This window comes from Zalophus californianus, chromosome 5 (assembly GCF_009762305.2).
Source record: "Zalophus californianus isolate mZalCal1 chromosome 5, mZalCal1.pri.v2, whole genome shotgun sequence".
Classification (NCBI taxonomy): Eukaryota; Metazoa; Chordata; class Mammalia; order Carnivora; family Otariidae; genus Zalophus; species Zalophus californianus.
In genome coordinates, this window is record NC_045599.1 from 112,169,851 (window position 1) to 112,191,508 (window position 21,658).

Consider the following 21,658-nt stretch of genomic DNA (forward strand, 5'->3'; position numbering starts at 1 on the left):
CCCCCAATTGAACTTAAAGCTATTCAGTGGCACCAATTCTAGAGAAGAAAGGGCTCTATGTTACTCTGTATAATCGCTCATTTTGTTCAAAAACGTTCATATATATATATGCAATATATACAGTCCATTACATGGGCTCTCTATATAAATGTGTGTATGTGTATATACACGTATACATGCACACACACACACACGTACACACATTCATACACACACACAAACACACACGACCTACTTCTCGGCCCTTCCCCATATTTCCATCTATACATTATCCCAAACCTTCAAGGTCCTTCAACATTAGAGGGATATAAGGGAGTGGCTGTTAAACATACAGGCTTTGAAGTCAGAATTCCAAATCAGCCACAAATGAGTGATTTCAGTTAACATGCCTTATCTGTAAAAAGGGAAATCAAAACAGTTATCTATTTGATAATTTTGTAAGGATCAAATGAAACAATCCATATAAATTGCTCGGCCTAAGCTAGTATATAACAAATATTGAATAATTTGTTCTTATTTTGCCCAGTACATAGTAGGCCAGTCTGCGATGATCGCGGTTGTTGTTGTTATTGCCCTCCGAGCCATGAGAAGCGCTGTCGCCTTAGGGCTGACCAGGCCCGGGGTCAGGATACAGGAAGTCCGTCTAGCCGCGGCGCCCCGCCATCTTTGCACACTGGCCCGCCTCACTCAGTTGATGTAACTGCTTCGTGCAGTCTCAGAGGCCGACCCGCTCGCAGCGACACCCTGCCCCTTGCCTTCTTTCGTGCTCTCTTAAGCAAACCGCCTTTACCGAGGGCGAATCTTCAGCTCCCTAGAAACGCTAAAGCCGGCATCTTCCGGGAGCCGCCCTCGTTCCGTGACCTCAGGCGTACACTTCCGGGGACGCGGACGTGACCCGTCGCCCCGCCCACTCCCACTCTCTTTTTCCGGTAGCGGAGTCTGGAGAAGACACGCAGGTAAGAGGCCTGGGCGAAGACAATCGAGTGGCATCCTGGGACAGGGCGCACTCACCGGGGCCGGGGTCGCGGGACTGGGGTGTTGCCGTGGAAGCTGAGCCAGGTGCGGGCGAGACGGGCGCGGCCGGCCGACCCCGACTCAGGGTCGCGCCTTGTCTCGGAAGGTGGCCGTCTTCTCTCCAGGAGGAGCTTGTGAAGTGGGGGTGAGTGCGGCTACAGCCCTGAAGGCCCGGGCTCCGCGCTGCCGCCGCAGCTACGTGTAAGGAGCCGCACAGCGTGGTTGAGAAGGAGCGGGGACCCTACTCAGCAGTGGTCTCTCACCTCTACTCCGCCAACCTCTTGGGCGGTCGCAGGCCCGGTCCCTAATCTTAGTTCGTGTCCTTGTTTGGGAGATAGGATTGACTCGCCCCGATCCCATAGAGTTGTAGTGAGGATTCAAGGAGGGAATGAGGAGAAACGGCGCTGTGTTGGGTGCTCCCTAAGTCTGGGTGATTGCTAAGTCTGGCACGTTGCAAGTACTGGACGCTTAGGGCGCGCCGCACGAAGCCAGAAGTCGGGGCTAGGGAATGTGCATCAGTGTTTGCTGAGCACCTGCTGTGCGTTTATCATTTATTCTCCAAGGACCATTGTCATCACCACTTAAGGGCGACACGGGGTGGGGAAACTGCACATGGGCATTTGTTGAGTGGCCACTACAGGCATTCATATTCGTGCTTCCTTAGTTCACATCTGCTGGAGTCTTTCTGGGCTTCTCCAGGCAGAACTCAAAGCTGCTCTTCTGTGAGCTCCCTTGGCACCTCCTTACAATTCTTACTCTGTTGGATTTAATTAAAGCGTAGGAGCAGTTAACATTGTACACCCAAGGCCTACACTTGTAGGGCTTACTGTGATCGCTCACCAGACCTTATATAAGGAAGGCACTGGGGAGATCCAGGAATCAGGAGACGTGAACTTATCCAGGTCTGGAATTGTGGTTATTCGTGGAATAGAGGCATCTTGATACAGGGTAGAGAGTGCTGGACTGGGGGTTGGGACACTGGTTTTTAGGTTTGGTTTTGCCACTGTCTTTACAAACGTAGGCAAGGCTGTGTTTGTCTTCCTCTGGAAGGGTACAGCCTAAGTCATCTGAGCCCTTCTTATTTCTAGTGTCTTCTGGAAGTGTCAGGAAGTTGTTCTGATTCTTGAGTCTCAGGAGGCCTGGGGCTTCGGTCGGAAAGTAGGTCCTCTCTTAGCCTTCGTATGATCCTCACCTGCTTTTCTGTCTTAGCATCTCCCTCCCCTAGGGTCTGTGACAGTTAAATTCCATTACATGCTATGTCATGTTAGAGTTACCTGGTTTCACTAACATTGAATTTTGGGGATGGGGCTTTTAGCCTTCCAAGAAGATATGTTTTCCTGCCTTTAATGCTTGATTCTAGTAAAAGTTTAAGAATTTGGTTTTAATCAGTTGTGGAAGGATAGCAAGAGATCACTTGTCAGAGAATAAGAGATAGCATTTAAAATGGCTTTTGGAGGGATCTGGTAGAGCACAGGATATAGTAGATGAAGCTAGAGGGTATGTGGGTAAGGGTTCCTTAAATTCTAAGCCAAGGGATTGGTGCGGAGTTCAGGCAGCAGGTGCCTTCCATAAAGGGTCTTCAGGTGTCACCAATTCATGGGTAGGTTATTGACCTTGGCTTTGTACTAACCTTTTTGGTTGTGGTCTTAAAGTCTTCTTTGAGCCTAACCTGTACATGGTACTTGGGGGCCAGGAAACCAGAAGCACTCCTGGCATTGGAAGTATTGTGATATGTAGACCAGGAATCTCTTAACTTGGTTTTCATTTCTGCTCTTCAACTGACTTGCTCTGTCACCGTAAACAAATTATCAAAAGTTTCTCAGGGTACATATTGGAGGCAGTAAGGCTCAGGGATAACGGATTTGCCCGGGTTTGCAGAGCTGTCAGTTGAACTTGGAGGTCTCCAGAGACCTAAACCAGTGTGTTTTAAGTTTTTGAGGCCCACTTGGTAAAAAATTGAGGCATACTTATGATCTGCTTAGAACTCTAGGCTCCTTTCCTATAAGTGCTATGGGCTGTGCTTTTGGTAGATTCAGGAGAAAGGTTATCTCAAGGTACTTTGCATTTTTAGCCATAAATTAAAAGCCCCCCAAATGCAGGGAGAAATGAGTTTTAGACAGAAATGAGGTTTCACAGACTAGGGTGAAGGGAAGCAGGACACAGAGGAGCAAAACTTGGGAGATTTCCTTCAATAGCCAGGAAGAAAGGGTTGTGGAAACCTTGTCCATTGCTAATGTTGGATTCTTTTCCTTCTTTCAGAAATGGCACCTCGCAAGGGGAAGGAAAAGAAGGAAGAACAGGTCATCAGCCTTGGACCTCAGGTAGCTGAAGGAGAGAATGTGTTTGGTGTCTGCCACATCTTTGCATCCTTCAATGACACTTTTGTCCATGTCACCGATCTTTCTGGCAAGTGAGTACCTGGGTGAAGAGGCACAGACCAAACTGGCAAGGGTCTAGGGGAAGAAATGCCCCTGAAACTGGGTGGCAGTTTAAGGGGTTCTCATGAAAGAATTAAAAAGAATGTTCAGATAAGGAAATGCATTTGGCTGTTTGGCCACAAATACTGTGATTTCCCAGGCACTTGGGTTATGAGAAAGAAAGAGACACGTCCTCTGCCCTTAATGACCTTAAAGTGTAATCCTTGAATACTCAATCTCTTGGTACTTTGTAGGAGCAGGGGTGGATAGAAATCCACTCTATGTACAGATTCTGGCTGTAATTAGCAAGTTTTTATGACACGTGAAGTTCACTCAAATACTAAGCTTTGGTTTTTCATATAAGGAGAGGTAATTGTGCCTACCTCATGGAGCGATTGGGAGGATTAAATGCAGAAGTAAATTTACATTGTTAATAACGGTGTTCATTTATTTTAGGTCTTTGAACCCCATCAGGGGTTCAAAGTCTTGAAAGACTTTGAAAAAAGCCTCAAAGACCCCATGGCCATAGTCTTGTTAAAAAGGATGCATATTCAAGTTGACCTTCATCCTCTGCCATACCTGAACTGTGGCAGTCTTTACTCCGTAGGGATGTGATAAGCACTCAGAATTCTTGATGGATGAGAGAAATGACTGCGCTTTTGTTCCCAGGGAAACCATCTGTCGCGTGACTGGTGGAATGAAGGTGAAGGCTGACCGAGATGAGTCTTCTCCCTATGCTGCCATGTTGGCTGCCCAGGATGTAGCCCAGAGGTGCAAGGAACTGGGCATCACTGCCCTCCACATCAAACTACGAGCCACAGGAGGAAATAGGTACATAAGGCAGGGGCTGGTTGGTGAGATCTCTGGGCCTGGGTGCCAGAGCCCCTGGATTTGAGGCTTGGTTTTTCTCTTGTAACTTTGCACAAGACATCATAAGTGTGTTCGTATTTAGTAGTTGGTTGCTGCACTGCTGCTTCTACTCCTCCCACCCCCCAACTTACTGTTTATTGAGCACTCAACTGCAGACCAGGTATTGTGTTCTAGGTACTAGAAAAGAATGATTGAAAAGGGTAGTTACAGCCTCTACTCTTCCTGTGCAGGTAGAAGAGGCTGACTTTAAACAGCCTGACTAGGGGAACATGTGCCTTCCATTTGTGGCAAGTGCTGGGAAGTAAGAAGTACAGTATGAGGGATGGGAGTTAAAGTGTAATGTCAGCTAAGACCTAAATGTTGTGCCAGGAGTTGGTCCAGTGAGGGGAGGGCAGGGAGAGAATATTCCAGCCAGATACAACTGCAGGGAAAAGGTCTTGAGTGGGAATGAACTTGACACATCTATGGGAAAGAGTTGCATGAGGTATGAGCAGAGAGATTGGAGCAAGTTCCTGCTAGGTCTTAAAGGAAGCAGTAAGGATTTGGACTTTAGCCAAAGAGGGTGGGGGGAGCATAAGAACTTTTTAATAGTAATGACCTGATGAGATTGGAGTCTTGTTTTTGTGAGAGAGAATGTGTGTGGGCGGGATGCGGTACAGAGGAGAGAGAATCTTAAGCAGACTCCATTGCTCAGCGCGACCCTGAGATTGTGACCTGAGTTGACATTGAGTTGGACCCTTAACTGCCCGAGCCACCCAGGTGCTCCAGGGATTGGGGGTTTTTCTTTATTTTAAAGATTTTATTTATTTATTTGACAGCGAGTGAGAGCAGGAGTACAAGCAGGGGGAGTGGGAGAGGGAGAAGCAGGCTTCCCACTGAGCAGGGAGCCCAATGCAGGGCTTGATCCCAGGACCCTGGGATCATGACCTGAGCCCAAGGCAGGCGCCCTTTTTTTTTTTTTTTAAAGATGACTCCTGCTTCAGGGCACCTGGCTGGCTCAGTTGATAGAGCATGAAACTCTTGACATCTGGGTCATGAGTTCAGGCCTACTTTGGGCATAGAGCTTACATTAAAAAAAAAAAAAACTGGTTGCTGTGTGGGCAGCAGACCAGAGAAAGTGGTCCTCTGGAGAGATGCTAGTGTCTTGGTTTTGGGTGGGGAAGCAGCTGGAAATGGATTGCCAAAAAAAAAAAATTACAGCCTTTGGCAAGAAAGACAGTTCCTTCAATGGGCTGCAGCAGAGCAGAGCACAAACTCTTGACGCATGGGCCAGAAAGTATGCAACAAAAACCATACGTGGCCCACTAAGCCTTAAATATTTATTGTTTGGCCCTTTACAAAAAGTTGCAGATGATTCCTGAACTAGAGGGTTGTGGGATCTAGAAGAACCTCTAAGGAGTTGGACAAAGCTTTTCTTCATGTAGATCCTTATTTCCCTAGAACCAAGACCCCTGGACCTGGGGCCCAGTCAGCCCTCAGAGCCCTTGCCCGCTCAGGAATGAAGATCGGGCGGATTGGTAAGTGCCTCCCTCTAGCTAGCACTTGGATTTGCTTTGAAGCATTGACCCCAGAAAGTTTGTGTTGTACCCAGTGGGATGCAGTGCCTGGTCTGGGGACTATTGGCAGTTAGGGTACCACAGTTAATGGGGGTTGCAAGAGGCACCATATGACAGAATTTCCTCCCTGAACACCCCTGACAGAGATGAAATGTCTCTCTTCTTCAGTGTTTCTTATGGGAGTTGGCATTTCATGTGGTCTGTCCCCTGAATTGTAAGACCATCCACATCCTTGGTTCTTTCCTACTAAGCATTAGAGCATGCCAGTCATTGTAACAGTGGAAAATGAATGCAGGGAGCAGCACCTCCCATGGTTGAGAATCACAGCGAGTCACCTCCATCTGTGTGGTGCCTGCCCCCTTACGCCTGTGATCTCCTGGCCTCGTAGAGCACTTAAGGTGTTAGCCCTTCCCTGTTTTCTGTACACACAGTAGCATCATAATACTGATTGGTCTAGTTAGTGGTTCAGCCTATTACCTTTTGGAAAGGAGGTAGTTTTAAGTTGCCCGTTTAGAAGAATCTTTCCACTAGAGAGTCCCCGGGCTGGGTGTCAGAAACCTGATTATTTCACCTCCTTCTGACATTGTAAGTTGAGTGCCTTTTCTGACCCTCAGTTTTCCCTTCAGAAAAGTGAGTTGAGACCACATCAGAAATTTTGAGGAAGCAGCAGATGGGGCAGTCCGTGTCCATGTGTTATATACTTGAGGATTCACGTGGGGAGCAGCGGGATTCACTGTTGGTCTGTTAGACCACTGGTCTAGGGAGGCCTGGACTCTTTCCCATCCATCTCTAGGCAATGATGTTTTCTCTTCCTCCCCACAGAGGATGTCACCCCCATCCCCTCCGATAGCACCCGCAGGAAGGGGGGTCGCCGTGGTCGCCGTCTGTGAACAGGATTCCTCAAATTACTGTTTTCTGTTAATAAATTGGCTTTGTGTGAGCTATTTCGACTCCAGTCTTCTCTCCTTCAGGGATATTTGTTTCTTTCCTCCTAGAAATTTGACCAGGGCATGAGACTGACTCGCAGTCACAGGTGCAGGACAAAGCAGGAGGCATTTTAGTAGATCTTTTACTTCAGAGGATGTAGGTAACTTGCCAAACAGGAACACAGGAGGGATTGGTTCGGCCCCTGACATGCGTCCGGGTGAGCCTGTGTTCTGTGAAGTGACTTCCTGGGAGGAGTAGCCTAAGGAGAGGTGAGGTACCTGTGCTGCATTTGGGTCTTTTCCACACTGCTTGTTGTGGCCATCATCTAAAGCCCACCAAGGCCTTAGAGACCTTGTTTTGAAAGCGGAGACGTTGGTTCCAAAAATGGACTAAATCTTAAAAGAGCCGGAGCAGAGTGGAAACTGTTGAGCCAAGTGTAGTCTGAGCAGAAGAGGAGCCTTTCAGACTTGAGCCATATATAAACACATGTGGGTGTATACTCGCCCCCCACACCTTCTGTGCAAAATTGGGAGCACACTCTACTGCATCTTGCTTGTTCTCACTTGGCAGATCTTGGAGATTGTTCCACATCAGTACATAAAGTACATAGAGATTCGGTCACCCCACAAATAACACACCAAGCCCTATTTTCATCAGTGATAAAAAAAAAAGTTTTTGCTCTCCGGAAGCTTGTCTCCACCTCCGAGGACCCAGTGGCACCAGATGGTACGGAGTGTTCTGCAAGAAAGTACCATAGGCCCAGGGATGGTGGCTGCTACACTGGTGGGTGGTTAATAAAGTAAGCTAGAGAGAAGAAGATGTTATTAACGTTCTAAGGAAGAGAAAAAACATTTACAGTACTCTGCTGTATTTATCAAAAAAATCCACACGTATTGAATTACCCACACAGTTCAAATCTATGCTGTTAAAGGGGCAACTATAGTCGTTCAAGGTGATGGGAGCACTCAACTCTGTGATACTCTTTAAAAACCCATAACACTTAGAGGACATTCTGCAAAATACTGGTGCTTAAGTCATCAAAAGTGATGAAAAACAAGGACAGAAGACCAGAGGAGATTATGGAGACAACTTAAAATACAGCGTTGGATCCTGAATCAGAAGGAGGGCGTTGGTTTGAAAACTGGTAAAATCCGAAAAAGGCCTGAAGTTCAATTAATAATCTACCAACATTAGTTTCTTAATTTTGACAAACGTTCCGTGGTTGTTGTATAAGATGTTAATATTAGGGAAAGCTGGATGAGTGGTATACAGAAAAGCCGTATGATTTTTGCAACTTTCTGGTGAATCTAAATGTGAAGTAAAAATGTGAGGGGGCAAAAACAAACAAACATGGTCAGCCTGGTTTCTGAGGCAGGATGTGTACAGACCCTCAGGTAAACAGGCCTGGATGAAAATACCTAGTTCCCCAGCTTCAGACTAGCTTTAAGCAAATAAGCACTCAGCCATTGAGTGGAAATTCCTGTGATAATGGCTGCTTCATAGGGTGTCATAAGAAATAAGATTTAAAGTGTTCAGCACAGTGCCTAGCTCTGAAGAAGCTATTGCTATTCTTAATGCCTGTTGAGTTCTTATGCCAAGGAATGAATGACAGCTGGCTGGAATCCTGGTGGAAAAATGCTGGCAGTTGCTAGAGCATTCTTTATTTCCTGTGATGGGACTTTGCAACTTGTCCTGCTGTTTCCTGGTAACCAGGGATGCAATCAGCCAGGTCTTTGAAAGCAGTTCCTTTCAGAGGTTTGTTTGCAAGGAGAGCCAACTTGCACAGCTTGCGTTGGAACGGAGCAGTCTGTCGGCCACAGGCATGCAGGGCAGAACTGGATTAGCTGTTGCCCACCTGCGACACGGACCATGGGAGCCCAGCCTTGGCAGGTGAGCCTGATGCCATGGGCTACAGCTGCAACCCCAACCAGGCCCCTAGAAATGGTCCCTACTGCCCTCCTGCCTCCTTTCTTTGACCTGAGCCCTGCAGGTCTCCTAAACAAGCCTCCCTGTCTCCCCACTGGCCCCTGCCTAGCCCTAGACCACATGTTTTGTTATCTGGTCCTGCCACACACTTCACCCTCTCCTGCCCAAGCCAAACCTACTTCCTTTCACTTTTCAATTCTCTGGGCCTTCAGTCTTCTGCTCATGTCCCCTCCCAGCTTAGCTCTGTCAGCATCTTCTCTCCCCCACTTCACCTCACTATCTTCTGCTCATCTGTTAGAATCAATTCTTAATCCCGCTCAAAGTCACCCTCCTGGGTGCCCCTCAAAGTGCTTCACTGAATTCCTACGTCACCCCTACTTCCCATGTGCCACCACTGCCCCCTGTATTCTAATAGCCTATTTTCCCTACTAATTCGTGAGTTCTGAGAGGACAAGTGGGTCTTGTTCAGTGTTTCTCACCCCAGCCCTCAGCCCAGTCTCCAAAGTACGGGCTCAATAATGATTAATGAATCACTGAAAGAATAGGTGAGTGGGCTTCCCCCTTCTGTAAACTAAATAGGTTCTATAAACTAGATGGTTTATTTTTTTAATAAATTTTTTTTAAAGATTTATTTATTTATTTTGAGAGAGAGAGAGAGGAGGGCCAGAGGGAGAAGCAGGTTCCTCGCTAAGCAGGGAGCCTGATGCGGGACTCGATCCCAGGACTCCAGGTCAGGACCTGAGCCGAAGGCAGTCGCTTAACCAACTGAGCCACCCAGGCGCCCTTTTTTAAATAAAATTTTTGAAGATTTATTTTAGGGAGAGTGCATGGGTGAGTGGTGGGGGAGCAGCAGAGATATTCTCAAGCTGACTTTGCACTGAGCATGAAGCCTGACGCAGGGCTCAATCCCACAATCCTTAGATGATCTGAGCCGAAACCAAGAGTCAGACTCAACTGATTGAGCCACCCAGGTGCCCCTAAACTAGATAGTTTAAAGAGCCTTGGTAGATCCTCGATAAATTAAAACAAACACGTGTTCCTGTGCTTCAAAGAAATTAAGGAAATCCCCAAGGGCATTCAAGAAATGAGGGGGGAAAGTTCATCAAGAAGAAATGGATTAGGGAACACAGCTGTAGGCAAAGAAAGTTGGGTAGCCCTCCTGGCAAATAACCAAGTCAGTGCCAGGAAGTTAAGTTCAGGCTCTGCCTTTACCTCTATTTGTTCCAAGGTGAGGGAGCTTGACCTTTACGATAATTAGCCAGAAGTCCTCAGATTTCTGGGCAAAATGGTCCTAAGTAGGACTGTTCCCGGGCTCTTGGCAAAAGCAAAAGCAAATCCTCTGGAAAGAACCACAATTGAGGCCCTCTGGTTTCCCACAGATGAGGTTCAACCAAGTAGGAACCCCCCCAAAATACCAACGCATGAAAATAGGCACCAAATGAGAGTCATCAGAAAGTTTTTTATATACCTCAAAGACTTGATACTAGAATTAAAATATAACCTCAAATGAAATGTTTAAACAAACAATGGAACAAAAAAGTAGGCAAAATATGTGTAATCAGATCACTCTGAAAAGGAAGCAAAGAAAACAATACAGTAATTGAAATTAAATACTCAGTGGATGGGTTCAATGACGGATTAGAGCCAGCAGAAGAAAGAATTGCTGAACTACAAAGTCTGAAAAAATGACAAAACAGAGAAGTCCAATGGGATTAGAACTGAATATATTCCTGCATTGCTCCCTTCCTGTTCTGCCTGAGTGAGAGCATTAGCCTTCCAGTTAGCTTTCATTGACCTGGGTGATGATGTGGCTGGCTCCCTGTTATCTAGGAGTTTACTTTCAAGGTCATTTTCAATCTCTTAATGCAGAATCAGGAAAACCTTTCCCAAGACATGGCTTCAGGGAAGCCATTGACTTTTAGTGGTCCAGAGAGAAGATGGATAAGGGACTTAAAATTGGTCAGTTCTGTCTTGGGGAGGAAGGGGCAAGCAGTCTTGTTGCATGTAGTCCTAAGGTGGTAGGATTTGGCCGTTGGATAGGAGTTGTGGAGAGGTAGACTTGAGTTATCAAAGAGTTTTCTAAAAGAGTTGCTCAAAGGGAATACAGCTGCTTAATGAGATAGGGATCTCCCCATCATTGGAGGCATACAAGCATAAACAGACTGTCAAAGGCTAGTTACATTAGAATCTCTTAGTGTGGCAGAGACCATTGTTTCCCAATACACTACTTCTTCATTTTCTCTTGTAAAAAGGAGTCTCAATTTTTAACTGGATGTATGGCTGATCAGAATAAAGACTCCTCAGTGGCGCCTGGGTGGCTCAGTTGGTTAAGCATCTGACTCTCGATTTTGGGGTTGTGAGTTCAAACCCCACACTGGACTCCATGCTGGGCATGGAACCTACTTTATTTTTTTTTTTTTAAGATTTTATTTATTTAACAGAGACAGAGACAGCGAGAGCAAGAACACACAAGCAGGGGGAGTGGGAGAGGGAGAAGCAGGCCTCCCGTGGAGCAGGGAGCCCGATGCGGGACTCGATCCCAGGAACCTGAGACCATGACCTGAGCCGAAGGCAGACGCTTAACGACTGAGCCACCCAGGCGCCGGGATCCTACTTTAAAAAAAACAAAAATAGACTCCTCAGGCGGTTAAGTGTGGCCCATATGACTAAGTTGTGGGCAATGAGATGTAAGCAGAATTTGTGTATGCAATTTGCAGGAAGTATCTTTTGGAATTATTAACTATAGTCCACTATATTATATCCCCAAGACTTATTATAAATATAGGAAGTGTCTTGAACAGAAAAAGGCATACCCTTTTAAACTTTCCTCTAGATAATTGCTTTCAGATCTCTGCTGGAACCTGTCACCTTATCCAGACAGGTTCTCCCTGACCATCACAGATGAATTAATGTTCCCCACCTACCCCCCCACCCAGCCATTATTCTCAAGCTATTTAACCATTTATTTGCCATATTCATAGCATTTAACTCTACCTGATATATATACATCTGTATGTCTAAGTCTAGTAGTCTTCAACCTTGAGCATGCATCAGATTCAGTAGATCTGGGATGGAGGCCTAAAGTTTTTCGTTTCTAACAAGATGTTAGGTGCTGCTGCTGTCAGTGGTCCAAAGACCACACTTTGAGAACCACTGGACTTGCCTTTTTAGGTTCACTGCTATATCCCAGTACCAGGAACAGTGCATAAGTGGTGATGGTTTGTAGATATTTGTTGACTCAGATTATTGGCACGACCTCATTTAATCACTTTGAGGTAAGTACTATTATTATCCACATTTTACATATAGGGAAACCAAGGGTCAGAGATTAGTGACTTGTGTAGGGGCACAGCTAGAAGGGGCCGAGCTGGGATTTAATTCTGTACTTGTCTGTAACCACATATAGTGCCTTAATCACTACACTGTCATACCCCTGGCAGGCTGGGGCTCCGCACAGTCCGACTGGCTAGGAGGTGGAGGAGGAGGATCCTCCTGTCCTCGCTTCAGCAGAGGACTAGGAAGTAGATGGCAGCAGAGTCCTGCTCCTAAGGGAGCCTAGCCGCTGCCCTTACTTTGGGCACTCATTTATGGGTGACCACTAGGTGGCAGCATCATTCTGATAGGAAGCTGCCTGCTGGGATGGGTACCGTATCTGGGTTCTGATCTGAGTTCTGCCACCGTTAGTTCTCTGGCCCTAGGCATATCCCACGGGTCTATGGGTAGGCCTCAGTTTCCCCATCTTTACAGAGGGGAGATTAGATCTCCTTAATCTCCAAAGCGCCCTTGCTGCTCAAATACCATCTCTAAGAGACAAGGACAGCCACTAAAATTCAAATACCCCAAAACCAGTTGTACTATTTTTTTCTCCCCCACTGGGAAAAAAAAAAAACAAGCACTACCACCATCATTCCCCCAAAACTACAAAAGCCCTGCTATAACAGTACTGTCCAAAAGAAATATAATGCAAGCCACAAAACTGAGTCACATGTAATTTCAAATTCTCTAGTAGATGAATTAATAAAGTAGAAAATATTAATTATAATTTATTTAATGCAATATATCCAAAATATTTTCATTTCAACATAATATGAAAATTATCAAGGTATTTTACATTTTTTTTTTAAGATTTATTTGACAGCACAAGCAGAGGGAGAGGGAGAACCAGGCCCCCGCTGAGCCTGGAGCCCAATGCAGGGCTTGATCCCAGGACTCTGGGATCTTGACCCAAGCCAAAGGCAGCCGCTTAACCGACTGAGACACCCAGGTGCCCCATTTACATTCTTTTCTTACTAAGTCTTTGAAACCCTGCACATCTCAATTTAGACTAGCCATATTTAAGGCGTCAACTGCCACATGTGGCTAGTAACTGCCTTATTAGACAGCACAGCCCTAGAGTATTCATGGCAAATGTTGAGGTAGGAACTGTGCTGAGTGTTTTATATGCATTATCTTAATTCTCATAGCACCTGATGAAGTAAGTAAGGTTAGTCTCTCATTTTTGCTCTTGAAGAAACTGAGGCTCAGAGACACTGAGTGAATGTCTTGGCCAAGATCACACATTGCAAGTAAGCAGAAGAGTCTGGATTTGAGCTTGGCTCTGTCTGTTTCCAGAATCTGGGCTCTTCATCATGACATAATCTTCTCCTGATGGTAGATATGCAGTCATGGGAGGCCCACTGACAGGGTTCCAAATCCAGGGAGTGCAAAAGCCTGGGAACCAACAAGAGGGCCTGTAAGGGTAGAAGGCGAGGCCTTAAGCTATCATTCTCCTACCCTAGTTATGTATTTGGCAACGTCGAGCTTGCCTGGCAAACCACCAGTGACTGTCAAGGAGAAATCATGATCTTAGGAAAATCATATTTTCATGATAACTAATAGAGCTTACAAAAAAAAACAAAAACAAAAACAAAAACCCAAAAGACAAAAAAACCTTGCATCAGGAGAAAATGAAAATTGAGACCTGCAGAACAATAGGATGAAACTGCAGGTGAGTACAGAAGAGGGTAGAATTCCAAGGGCCCAATGGGTCGAGGTTGTAGTAAGGTAAGTGGTGGCTTTCCCTCAGGAAAAATAATGATATTAATAGCTAAAATTTATTATGTAATTAGCAAGCAACTTAAATGCAGCATCTTATTAATCCTCGTAGTCACACTAGGAAGTAGGTACAACTATTATTACCATGTTGCAGATGAGAAACTGAGGCATGGGATACTAGTAGGTAGCAGAGTTGAGATTTAGCCACAACAACTTGATCTGGAGTCCGTGTTTTGGATTGTTATGCTATCCTACTGCCTAGAACAGGCTGCTCATGGAGGTAGTGAACTCTCTGTCTCTGGAGGCATGCAAAAAGATTATCAGGGATTGTGAGGAAATGCTCAAAAAGGGTCATTCCTGGGTGGGACAGAAGCCTGGTGAACTGATACTAAGCTTGTCTAGAGAGTAATTATGGAAATTGCCCACCTGAAACAAAGATGGGGAAAGAATCACATCTGCCTTTCAAATCTATCCTTTGGGAATTAGGGGTACAGGAGGCATGGCCTTCACTACGACTGGCCAAAGTGAGTAAGGGGTCTGTGGAGGCAGCATGGCATGGTAGTTAAGAGAATGGAATCTGCAGGCAGCTCAGACCTGTGTTCAGGTCCCAGCTCTGCCACTTACTAACACCCTTGGCTCATACTTGTACATCTCATTAATCTCCCTGAGGCTCCTAGGGCTGTGGTGACAATGAAATGAGAAACCATGTTGTGGGAATCCGTTATTCTCAGCCACAGAGGTGAGACACCAAGAGGGAACAAAAGCCAAGAATGAAGGCCTTGGTGTACTTCAGGAAGTTTCACTTTTTCCTCAGATCCAGTAGACAGTGCTGTTGGCAGCATTTGGGAAACGAGCTGGCCGAGCTGCCATGCTGAGGCAGGAGGGCTGAGTCCCGAGGAACAGAAGAACGGGGGTGTCAGGGAGCTGGTTTGGCTGCCATGGAGGGGAGGCACTGGGGAGGAGGCTGGGTGACAGAGTGGCCTTGCTTGGAGGGGTAGCTTCTGCAGAAGCACCTCACTGTGCAGGAGCTGGGCAGGACCCTTCCTCAGCCCCATCCGCCCCTGCCCCATTCACTCCTGAGTCATTCCCATCCACAAACATGCCCAAAAGCCATGACCTGTGCTCTCCCTCGCATACTGGCACCATTTCTCCCAGTCACCTCCCGACCCAATTCACTGATCTCCTGTCTCTATCTCCCATAGCCTCTACGTGGCCAACGTCTTCCCCCGCCACCTTGTCCTCCCAGCGGTATCTGCTGCAGTTGACGCTCCCCCGCCACTCCCTTATTGGGATCTGTGAGCACACCCTCTCCTGGCTTTCCTTCTTCCTGACGGCTGCTCTGTACTGGTCTGGGCTGCTCCTCCATGCAGTCTAAATGTTGAGAGTCCCTAGAGCTCAGCCCTAGTCCCATGGTTGTGAATACCATCTACAAGTTGATCATTTACAAATGTCTGTGTTCACTCTTTTTTTAAGTTTCAGTCTGGTACCATCAGCCATCTACTTGATGTCTACATATGGGTGTCACACAGAATACAGCCAAAACCAAACTCTGGAGTCTGCCTGTTCCAGAATGTGCTCTCCCATCTTTCCCATCTTGAATGCCACCATCTATTGTGCCCCAAACCCCGGCACCATCTTTGATCTCATCCCCAAAGCAGGTGATGACATCTCTCCTTTCAAAATAGCTGTGGAATCCATTCACTTCTCCCCGTCTCTACCACCACCGGAAATCACCACCATCTTTCACCTAAGCTACTTCACTCCTAACTGGTCTCCAGGCTTCCACTCCTGCTCCCCTTAAATCTATATGTCACATATCATTTTATTTTTTATTTTTTTTTTAAAGATTTTATTTTTATTTATTCGAGAGAGAGAGAGAATGAAAGATAGAGAGCACGAGAGGGAAGAGGGTCAGAGGGAGAAGCAGACACCCTGCCGAGCAGGGAGCCTGATGTGGGACTCGATCCCGGGACTCCAGGATCATGACCTGAGCCGAAGGCAGTCGCTTAACCAACTGAGCCACCCAGGCGCCCTCACATATCATTTTAAAACATTAACCAAACCCAGCCCTTCCGGACTCACACCCTCTGCTAGCTTCCCATTGTTTTGAAATAATACCCACTAACACCCAAGCCTGCATGATCTGTCCCCTGCCTGTCCCATCAACATTTGAAACCACTCTCCCCCTTTCTCAAAATGCTCAGACGTATGGCATTTCTTTCTATTCCTCAAATGTGCCAAGGACTTCCTGTTTCTGTGAATGACATCATCTTCTCTGTCACCCAAGTAGGAATGCTCAGCAGCATCTTGGTCCCATCCCTTTCTCTAGAAAGGCCCAAGTCCAGTCTGGCTCAAGTCCTGTGGACTTTCCTTCTGACCTTTGTACTCTTCGTCCCCTTTCCTCCATGCTCCCAGCCACAGGCTCCATCAGGCCTTGCCGCTCCAGCTTGACTTTTCACCACAGCCTCCTAACTGGTCTCTCTGCCTCCAGCCACAGACGGGCCCCTGACCCCTAAGCTTAACCCCAGCCATTGGTAGCCTGGTCTCTGATTGATCTCTGACCTCTGCTCCACCCTCTAGAGACTGGGGCTCAGCCCTCGCCAGGTGTCTTCAAATGCCCCTGTACCCTAATGCCTGGCCTAGAACTGGTGCCTGGTACATACTTGTTGGATGAATGAATCATAGGGGAGGACTACTACGTCCTGCTCAGAGGCGCTAGCTGAAATCACAAGTCCAACGGCTATTTACCTACCTGCCAGATGGCACCTGGGAGAAGACTCTGGGAGTTCCAGATTCTAAATTGGTTGTAGAACATCTGACCTTGGGCAGATCAGATCCTTTCCTTGCTCAATTGTCCCTTCCATAAGATGGGAAGAAACAGAATAGCTAGTCTCTTTTTCCCAGAGGCATTGTACTATATTGAGGGCCTTTTGTTACAAAGTGCTTTCCATCCAGGCTCTCCTTAGACCTTCAAAGCAGTCCCACAAGGCAGTGGGGATTATCTGTCCCTATCGTACAGGTTCTCAAGGAAGCAGCCCGAGCCACTCTGTTAAAACAATCAGATAACAGCATTCCTGCTCAAAGGCTTCCCATGGCTCCTGATTTCACTCATAGTAAAAGCCAAAGTCATGAACATAGCCACACAGTCTGGCTGCATACATCACTGACCTCATGTCCATGCACTCTCTAGCTCAGTGGCTCTGCTCCAGCCACACTAGCCTCCTTCCTTTTCCTCAACCATGCCAAGCACATCCCCACCAAGGGACCTTTGCTCTGCCTGTTCCTTCTGCCGAGGACACTTCCTCAGACATGGGCTTGGTAAACCACCTCACCTCCTTCAAGCCTATCCTCAAATCTGGCTTTGCCAGTGAGGCCCATCCCAACACCCTATAAAGTGCTGCAACCTGCCCCCATCCACGTGCCCTGGCAATACCTTCCCTTTTTCCCAGCTTGCTCATCTCTCTCATACAGTGTAGTTTACTTGTTTATCTCCCTCTAGAATGTCAGTTCCATAAAGGCAGAGATAGTTCTCTGCTTTGTTCATTGATGTAGCACAAGTACCCAGGAGAGTGCCTGGCACAAAGTAGATGTGCAATAAATAAATGTTGAATGAATGAAAGAAGTGAAGTAAGTAACTTGCCTGGGGCGGGTATAGCAGATACGAGGCTGGAGCCCAGACCTGCTCTTCCCCACAAAGAGCCCCTTTTCTGGCTCTGTGTTTATGGCCCAAGTGTACTAGGATCCACGGAGGCCCCACCCCAGGCCATGTGGCGTGTGGACAGGGCTGGACATGAACAGCCTGCCTGCCACCTGGGGCGGCTCTTCCCTCTCAGGGACTTAGGGACTAAGGAGGAGAACAGGATGGGCCTGAGGTCCTGGGACACTCCACCTCCTGGCTCACCCAAGTGAACTGGTAGGAACTCATGCCTCTGGAGCCTGGAGTATCCAGACCAAGGGAGTGCAGGCCTTTCAACTGACCAGCTTGAAGGGTACAGTATGAGACTCCCAGGAAGGTCCCGGGTGGGAGGATACACATGCTCGAACAAACAGCCTCGGGAGCGCCTGGGTGGCTCAGCCGTTAAGCGTCTGCCTTTGGCTCAGGTCATGATGCCAGGGTCCTGGGATCGAGCCCCGCATCGGGCTCCCTGCTCCGCGGGAAGCCTGCTTCTCCCTCTCCCACTCCCCCTGCTTGTGTTCCCTCTCTCGCTGTGTCCCTCTCTGTCAAATAAATAAATCTTAAAAAAAAAAAAGAAAAGCCTTGCTGCTCCCTTTTGTTGAGCAGCTCCAAAATCTCTGTACACAGGCAGGGTCCCTGATTCAGATTTAGCAAGTTTGCAGGAAAAATCATATTGAGCTACCAAAATTTTATTGCACACTTAGTCTCTATGTCAGGCATGTGTGTATTAACTCATTCAATTCTCCCAGCAACCCAGTAAGATAGGTTCTGTTGTATGCCTATTTGGTTCTATGGTATGTATGCCTATTTTACAGATGAAATGGAGGCAAAAGGGAGTTAAGTAACCTGTTTAAAATCACACATCTAGTAAGTGGTAGAGCTGGAATTTTTTCCGATCAAAACAAAAAACAAAAAACAAGCCAAACACCAACTTCTGGTAGTTACTGAGAAAGTCCAACAAAGATTACAACACACATTATGTGCCTATGGTGTGAAAGGACCCACTGTCCCACAAGTGTCAATGTAACAGTGATGGGAATGGAGTGTATTCTTAGCAGCCAGCACAGTTCCTGTGTAGGATTTGTATACAATTGCCTTTTTTTCCCCAACCATTTATTATGACAAATTTCAGACATATAGAAAATTGATTATTCCTATACCCACATCTATAATCAACTATTGTTAATTTTATCTATTATCTACCTGTATCTTTTTTCTGAACATTTGAAAATAAGTTGCAAACCTCATGTCATGTCACATCCGAGTATTTCATTCAGCCTTCAGCCCCTAAAAAGAAATATTCACTTAATGGCCAAAAATTCCATTATCACACCTAAAAAAACAATAATTCCCAAATATCCTCTAATAATCTATCCAGATTCACATTTCCTCAGTTTCTCAAAAATACCTTTTGTAGCTTTTTTTTTTTCCAAACCAGAATCTTGTCAAGATTCGCAAATTGCAGGGATGCCTGTGTGGCTCAGTCAGTGAAATGTCTGCCTTTGGCTCAGGTCATGATCCCAGAGTCCTGAGATTGAGTCCCTCATTGGACTCCTTGCTCAGTGGGGAGCCTGCTTCTTCCTCTGCCTGCCACTCCCCCTGCTTGTGCCCCCTCTCTCTCACTCTCTCTCTCTGACAAAATCTTTTTAAAAAGATTCACAAATTGCATTTGGTTATGACATTTCCTTAATCTTTTTTTAAAGATTTTATTTTATTTTTTGTAATCTCTACACCCAACATGGGGCTTGAACTCAACCCTGAGATCAAGAGTCCTATGCTCCACTCACTGAGCCAGCTGGTTCCCCTACATGTCTTTCTTTTAAGATTGTTTAGGGCGCCTGGGTGGCTCAGTCATTAAGCATCTGCCTTCGGCTCAGGTCGTGGTCCCAGGGTCCTGGGATTGAGCCCCGCATCGGGCTCCCTGATCAGCGGGAAGCCTGCTTCTTCCTCTCCCACTCTCCCTGCTTATATTCCCTCTTTCACTGTGTCTCTCTCTGTCAAATAAATAAAATCTTTAAAAAAAAAAGATTGATTATTTATTTATTTATTTGAGAGAGAGAGAGTAGAGCAAGCAAGAACATGAGTACAGGGAGAGAGAGAAAGGGAGCACAATTCCAGGACTCTGAGATCATGACCTGAGTGAAGGCAGACGCTTAACCAACTGAGCCACCTAGGCATCCCACCCCTACATTTCTTTAATCTTTTAAAATATAAAACCCTCTCACACATATACCTTTTTCATGGCATTGACCCTTTGATGGTAACAGTCATTGTCTTGCAGACTGTCCCTGGAATTTTTTATTTCCTCATGGTGTCATTTAACTTGTTCTTCTACCCCTATAATTACTGTAAACTGGAACTTAGGTCTAAAGGTAGATTCAGATTAATGATTTTTTAGAAAAGATATTTCCTGGCTGATGCTGAATATTACACCCCATTAGGAAACATAATGTCAGGTTGTCCCACTGTTGGTGATAGTAAAAGTTTGGTCACTTGGTAGTGACAGCAGTAAAGTGCCGTTCCCTCTTTGCCACCAGCAGGGACCTTTGGGATGATACTGCTGTGTGTGGATATCCTGTCGCCCTGCAACATTTCATCTCATGGTTTTGGCATCCATTGGTGGCCCTCGCCTGAACCAACTATTACACTGAGGTTATAAAAAGGTGATTTTCTAATTCTATGTTTTCTTTTATGTTAGTTTTCTTGCATTCTTATGTAAAGAAGAATTTTTCTTTATCAACTGGGATTGAACTATAGTTTCTTCCAAAGAGGGAAGGTAAATTACTCTAATTGATTCTGGAATTGTCCCATATTTGGCTGGCAGGTGCCTATTCAAGTTGGATCCTGGATCCTTCTTCTTTTTTAAAGGAGTTCTATTTTAAAGATTTTATTTATTTAGAGAGAGAGCATGAGCATCAGGGAGGGGCAGAGGGGGAGGGAGAGAGAGAATCTCAAGTTGATTCTGCATTGAGAGTGGAGCCCGACTCAGGGCTCTATCTTATGACCCTGAGATCATGACCTGAGCTGAAATCAAGAGTCAGACTGTCAACTGACTGAGCCACCCAGTTGCCCCAGATCCTGGATCCTTCTGACAAATCCCAGTAGTCTGAGCATTTCCTTGTTTTCTGGAAAAAAAGATGTCTCCAACACACCTACCTGTACTTTCTTTTCCTCTACCCTGTGATCCAGCTTTTGGAACTTGGATGTGAATACAGGAAGTCTGCCCCAGAGTTCTTTTGTTTAACTGCAGGGGCTAGTCTCAGCTCTGTGTGACCTCGCTGTGTGACCTTGGGTCAGTTCCTTTCCCCTTCTGAGCCAGACTTTCTCCATCTGAAAAATGGGGGAGCTGAATCCTGCCTTAACCCTGTATCCCCCTAAGGATGTGTCACATACCAAGCCTTCCTACTTTCCATCACTTTGTCTCCTTCCCCACGCAAGGAGAGGGGTGGCACAGGACTCCTACACTGGGCAGTGGGGCCTGTATGACAACTGACATACTACCCTACAATTAGAAAAGATGAAGGGAGCCCTCTCCCGCCAATCCTGGGGAAACTCAGTCTTGGGGTATACCCTCCTGGCTGGAATTAGTCTATAGCCTCCTCTGGGCAAGGCCAGGTTGATCTTTGGGGACATCCTCAGCCTTGACCTAAAGTTGCTTCACAAGGGAAAGGGCTTGGGGGTGCTGGGTGGCTCAGTCGGTTAAGCATCTGCCTTCGGCTCAGGTCATGATCCCAGGGTCCTGGGATCGAGTCCCGCATCGGGCTCCCTGCTCAGCGGGGAGCCTGCTTCTCCCTCTGCCTGATGCTCCCCCTGCTTGTGCTCTCTCTCTTTGTGTCAAATAAATAAATGAAACCTTTAAAAAAAACAAGGGAGAGGGTTTGGGCTGCCATTTTTATTTTCACAATCAGCCTAGAATCAACTGTTGCATTTTTTCTTTATTTTTAAATTTAGTTTTACTTTGTATCCAAGTTACAAATTTACATATTTAAAGAATCAAATACTCTATAAGCCTTGCTGTGAAAAATAGCATTTCCTCACCTTCCTCTTTATACTACTATAAACTTTTTTAGCCGATTCTTTTGGTATTTATCTCTGTACCTCCGAATAGCTTCTGGTATTACTTCCTGATTTTTCAATTTTAAACATTGTCTGGTTGGTTTTTCACAGTGGAAGGTGAAGATTTCGCCCTCTTCCCTCCTCTGTCCCTCTATGTCACTCTTTCTGTCCTTTCATCCTCC

At 46.2% G+C, this 21,658-nt stretch overlaps 1 protein-coding gene across 2 annotated transcripts; it reads left to right on the forward strand.

Annotated features, from left to right (window-relative positions):
- Window positions 1-802: 802 nt before the first annotated feature.
- RPS14 (ribosomal protein S14) lies at window positions 803-6,801 on the forward strand. 2 transcript variants are annotated; one of them, XM_027605592.1, is made up of 5 exons: window positions 803-956; window positions 3,274-3,424; window positions 4,101-4,262; window positions 5,742-5,818; window positions 6,680-6,801. In XM_027605592.1, the coding sequence occupies exons 2-5, from the start codon at window positions 3,276-3,278 to the stop codon at window positions 6,745-6,747; spliced, it is 456 nt and encodes a 151-aa protein (XP_027461393.1). In that variant the 5' UTR covers window positions 803-956; window positions 3,274-3,275; the 3' UTR covers window positions 6,748-6,801. The 2 variants fall into 2 exon arrangements, with proteins under 2 accessions (XP_027461393.1, XP_027461394.1); XM_027605593.1 differs by having other exon boundaries at window positions 956-1,159.
- Window positions 6,802-21,658: the final 14,857 nt, after the last annotated feature.

Excerpts from the sequence above, each read along its gene's own strand:
- RPS14 (XM_027605592.1), top strand. The coding sequence starts at position 3,276 with ATGGCACCTCGCAAGGGGAAGGAAAAGAAGGAAGAACAGGTCATCAGC. Across the intron at positions 3,425-4,100 it reads GTCACCGATCTTTCTGGCAA|GGAAACCATCTGTCGCGTGA; the intron begins GTGAGTACCTGG and ends TTTTGTTCCCAG. Across the intron at positions 5,819-6,679 it reads AATGAAGATCGGGCGGATTG|AGGATGTCACCCCCATCCCC; the intron begins GTAAGTGCCTCC and ends TCCTCCCCACAG.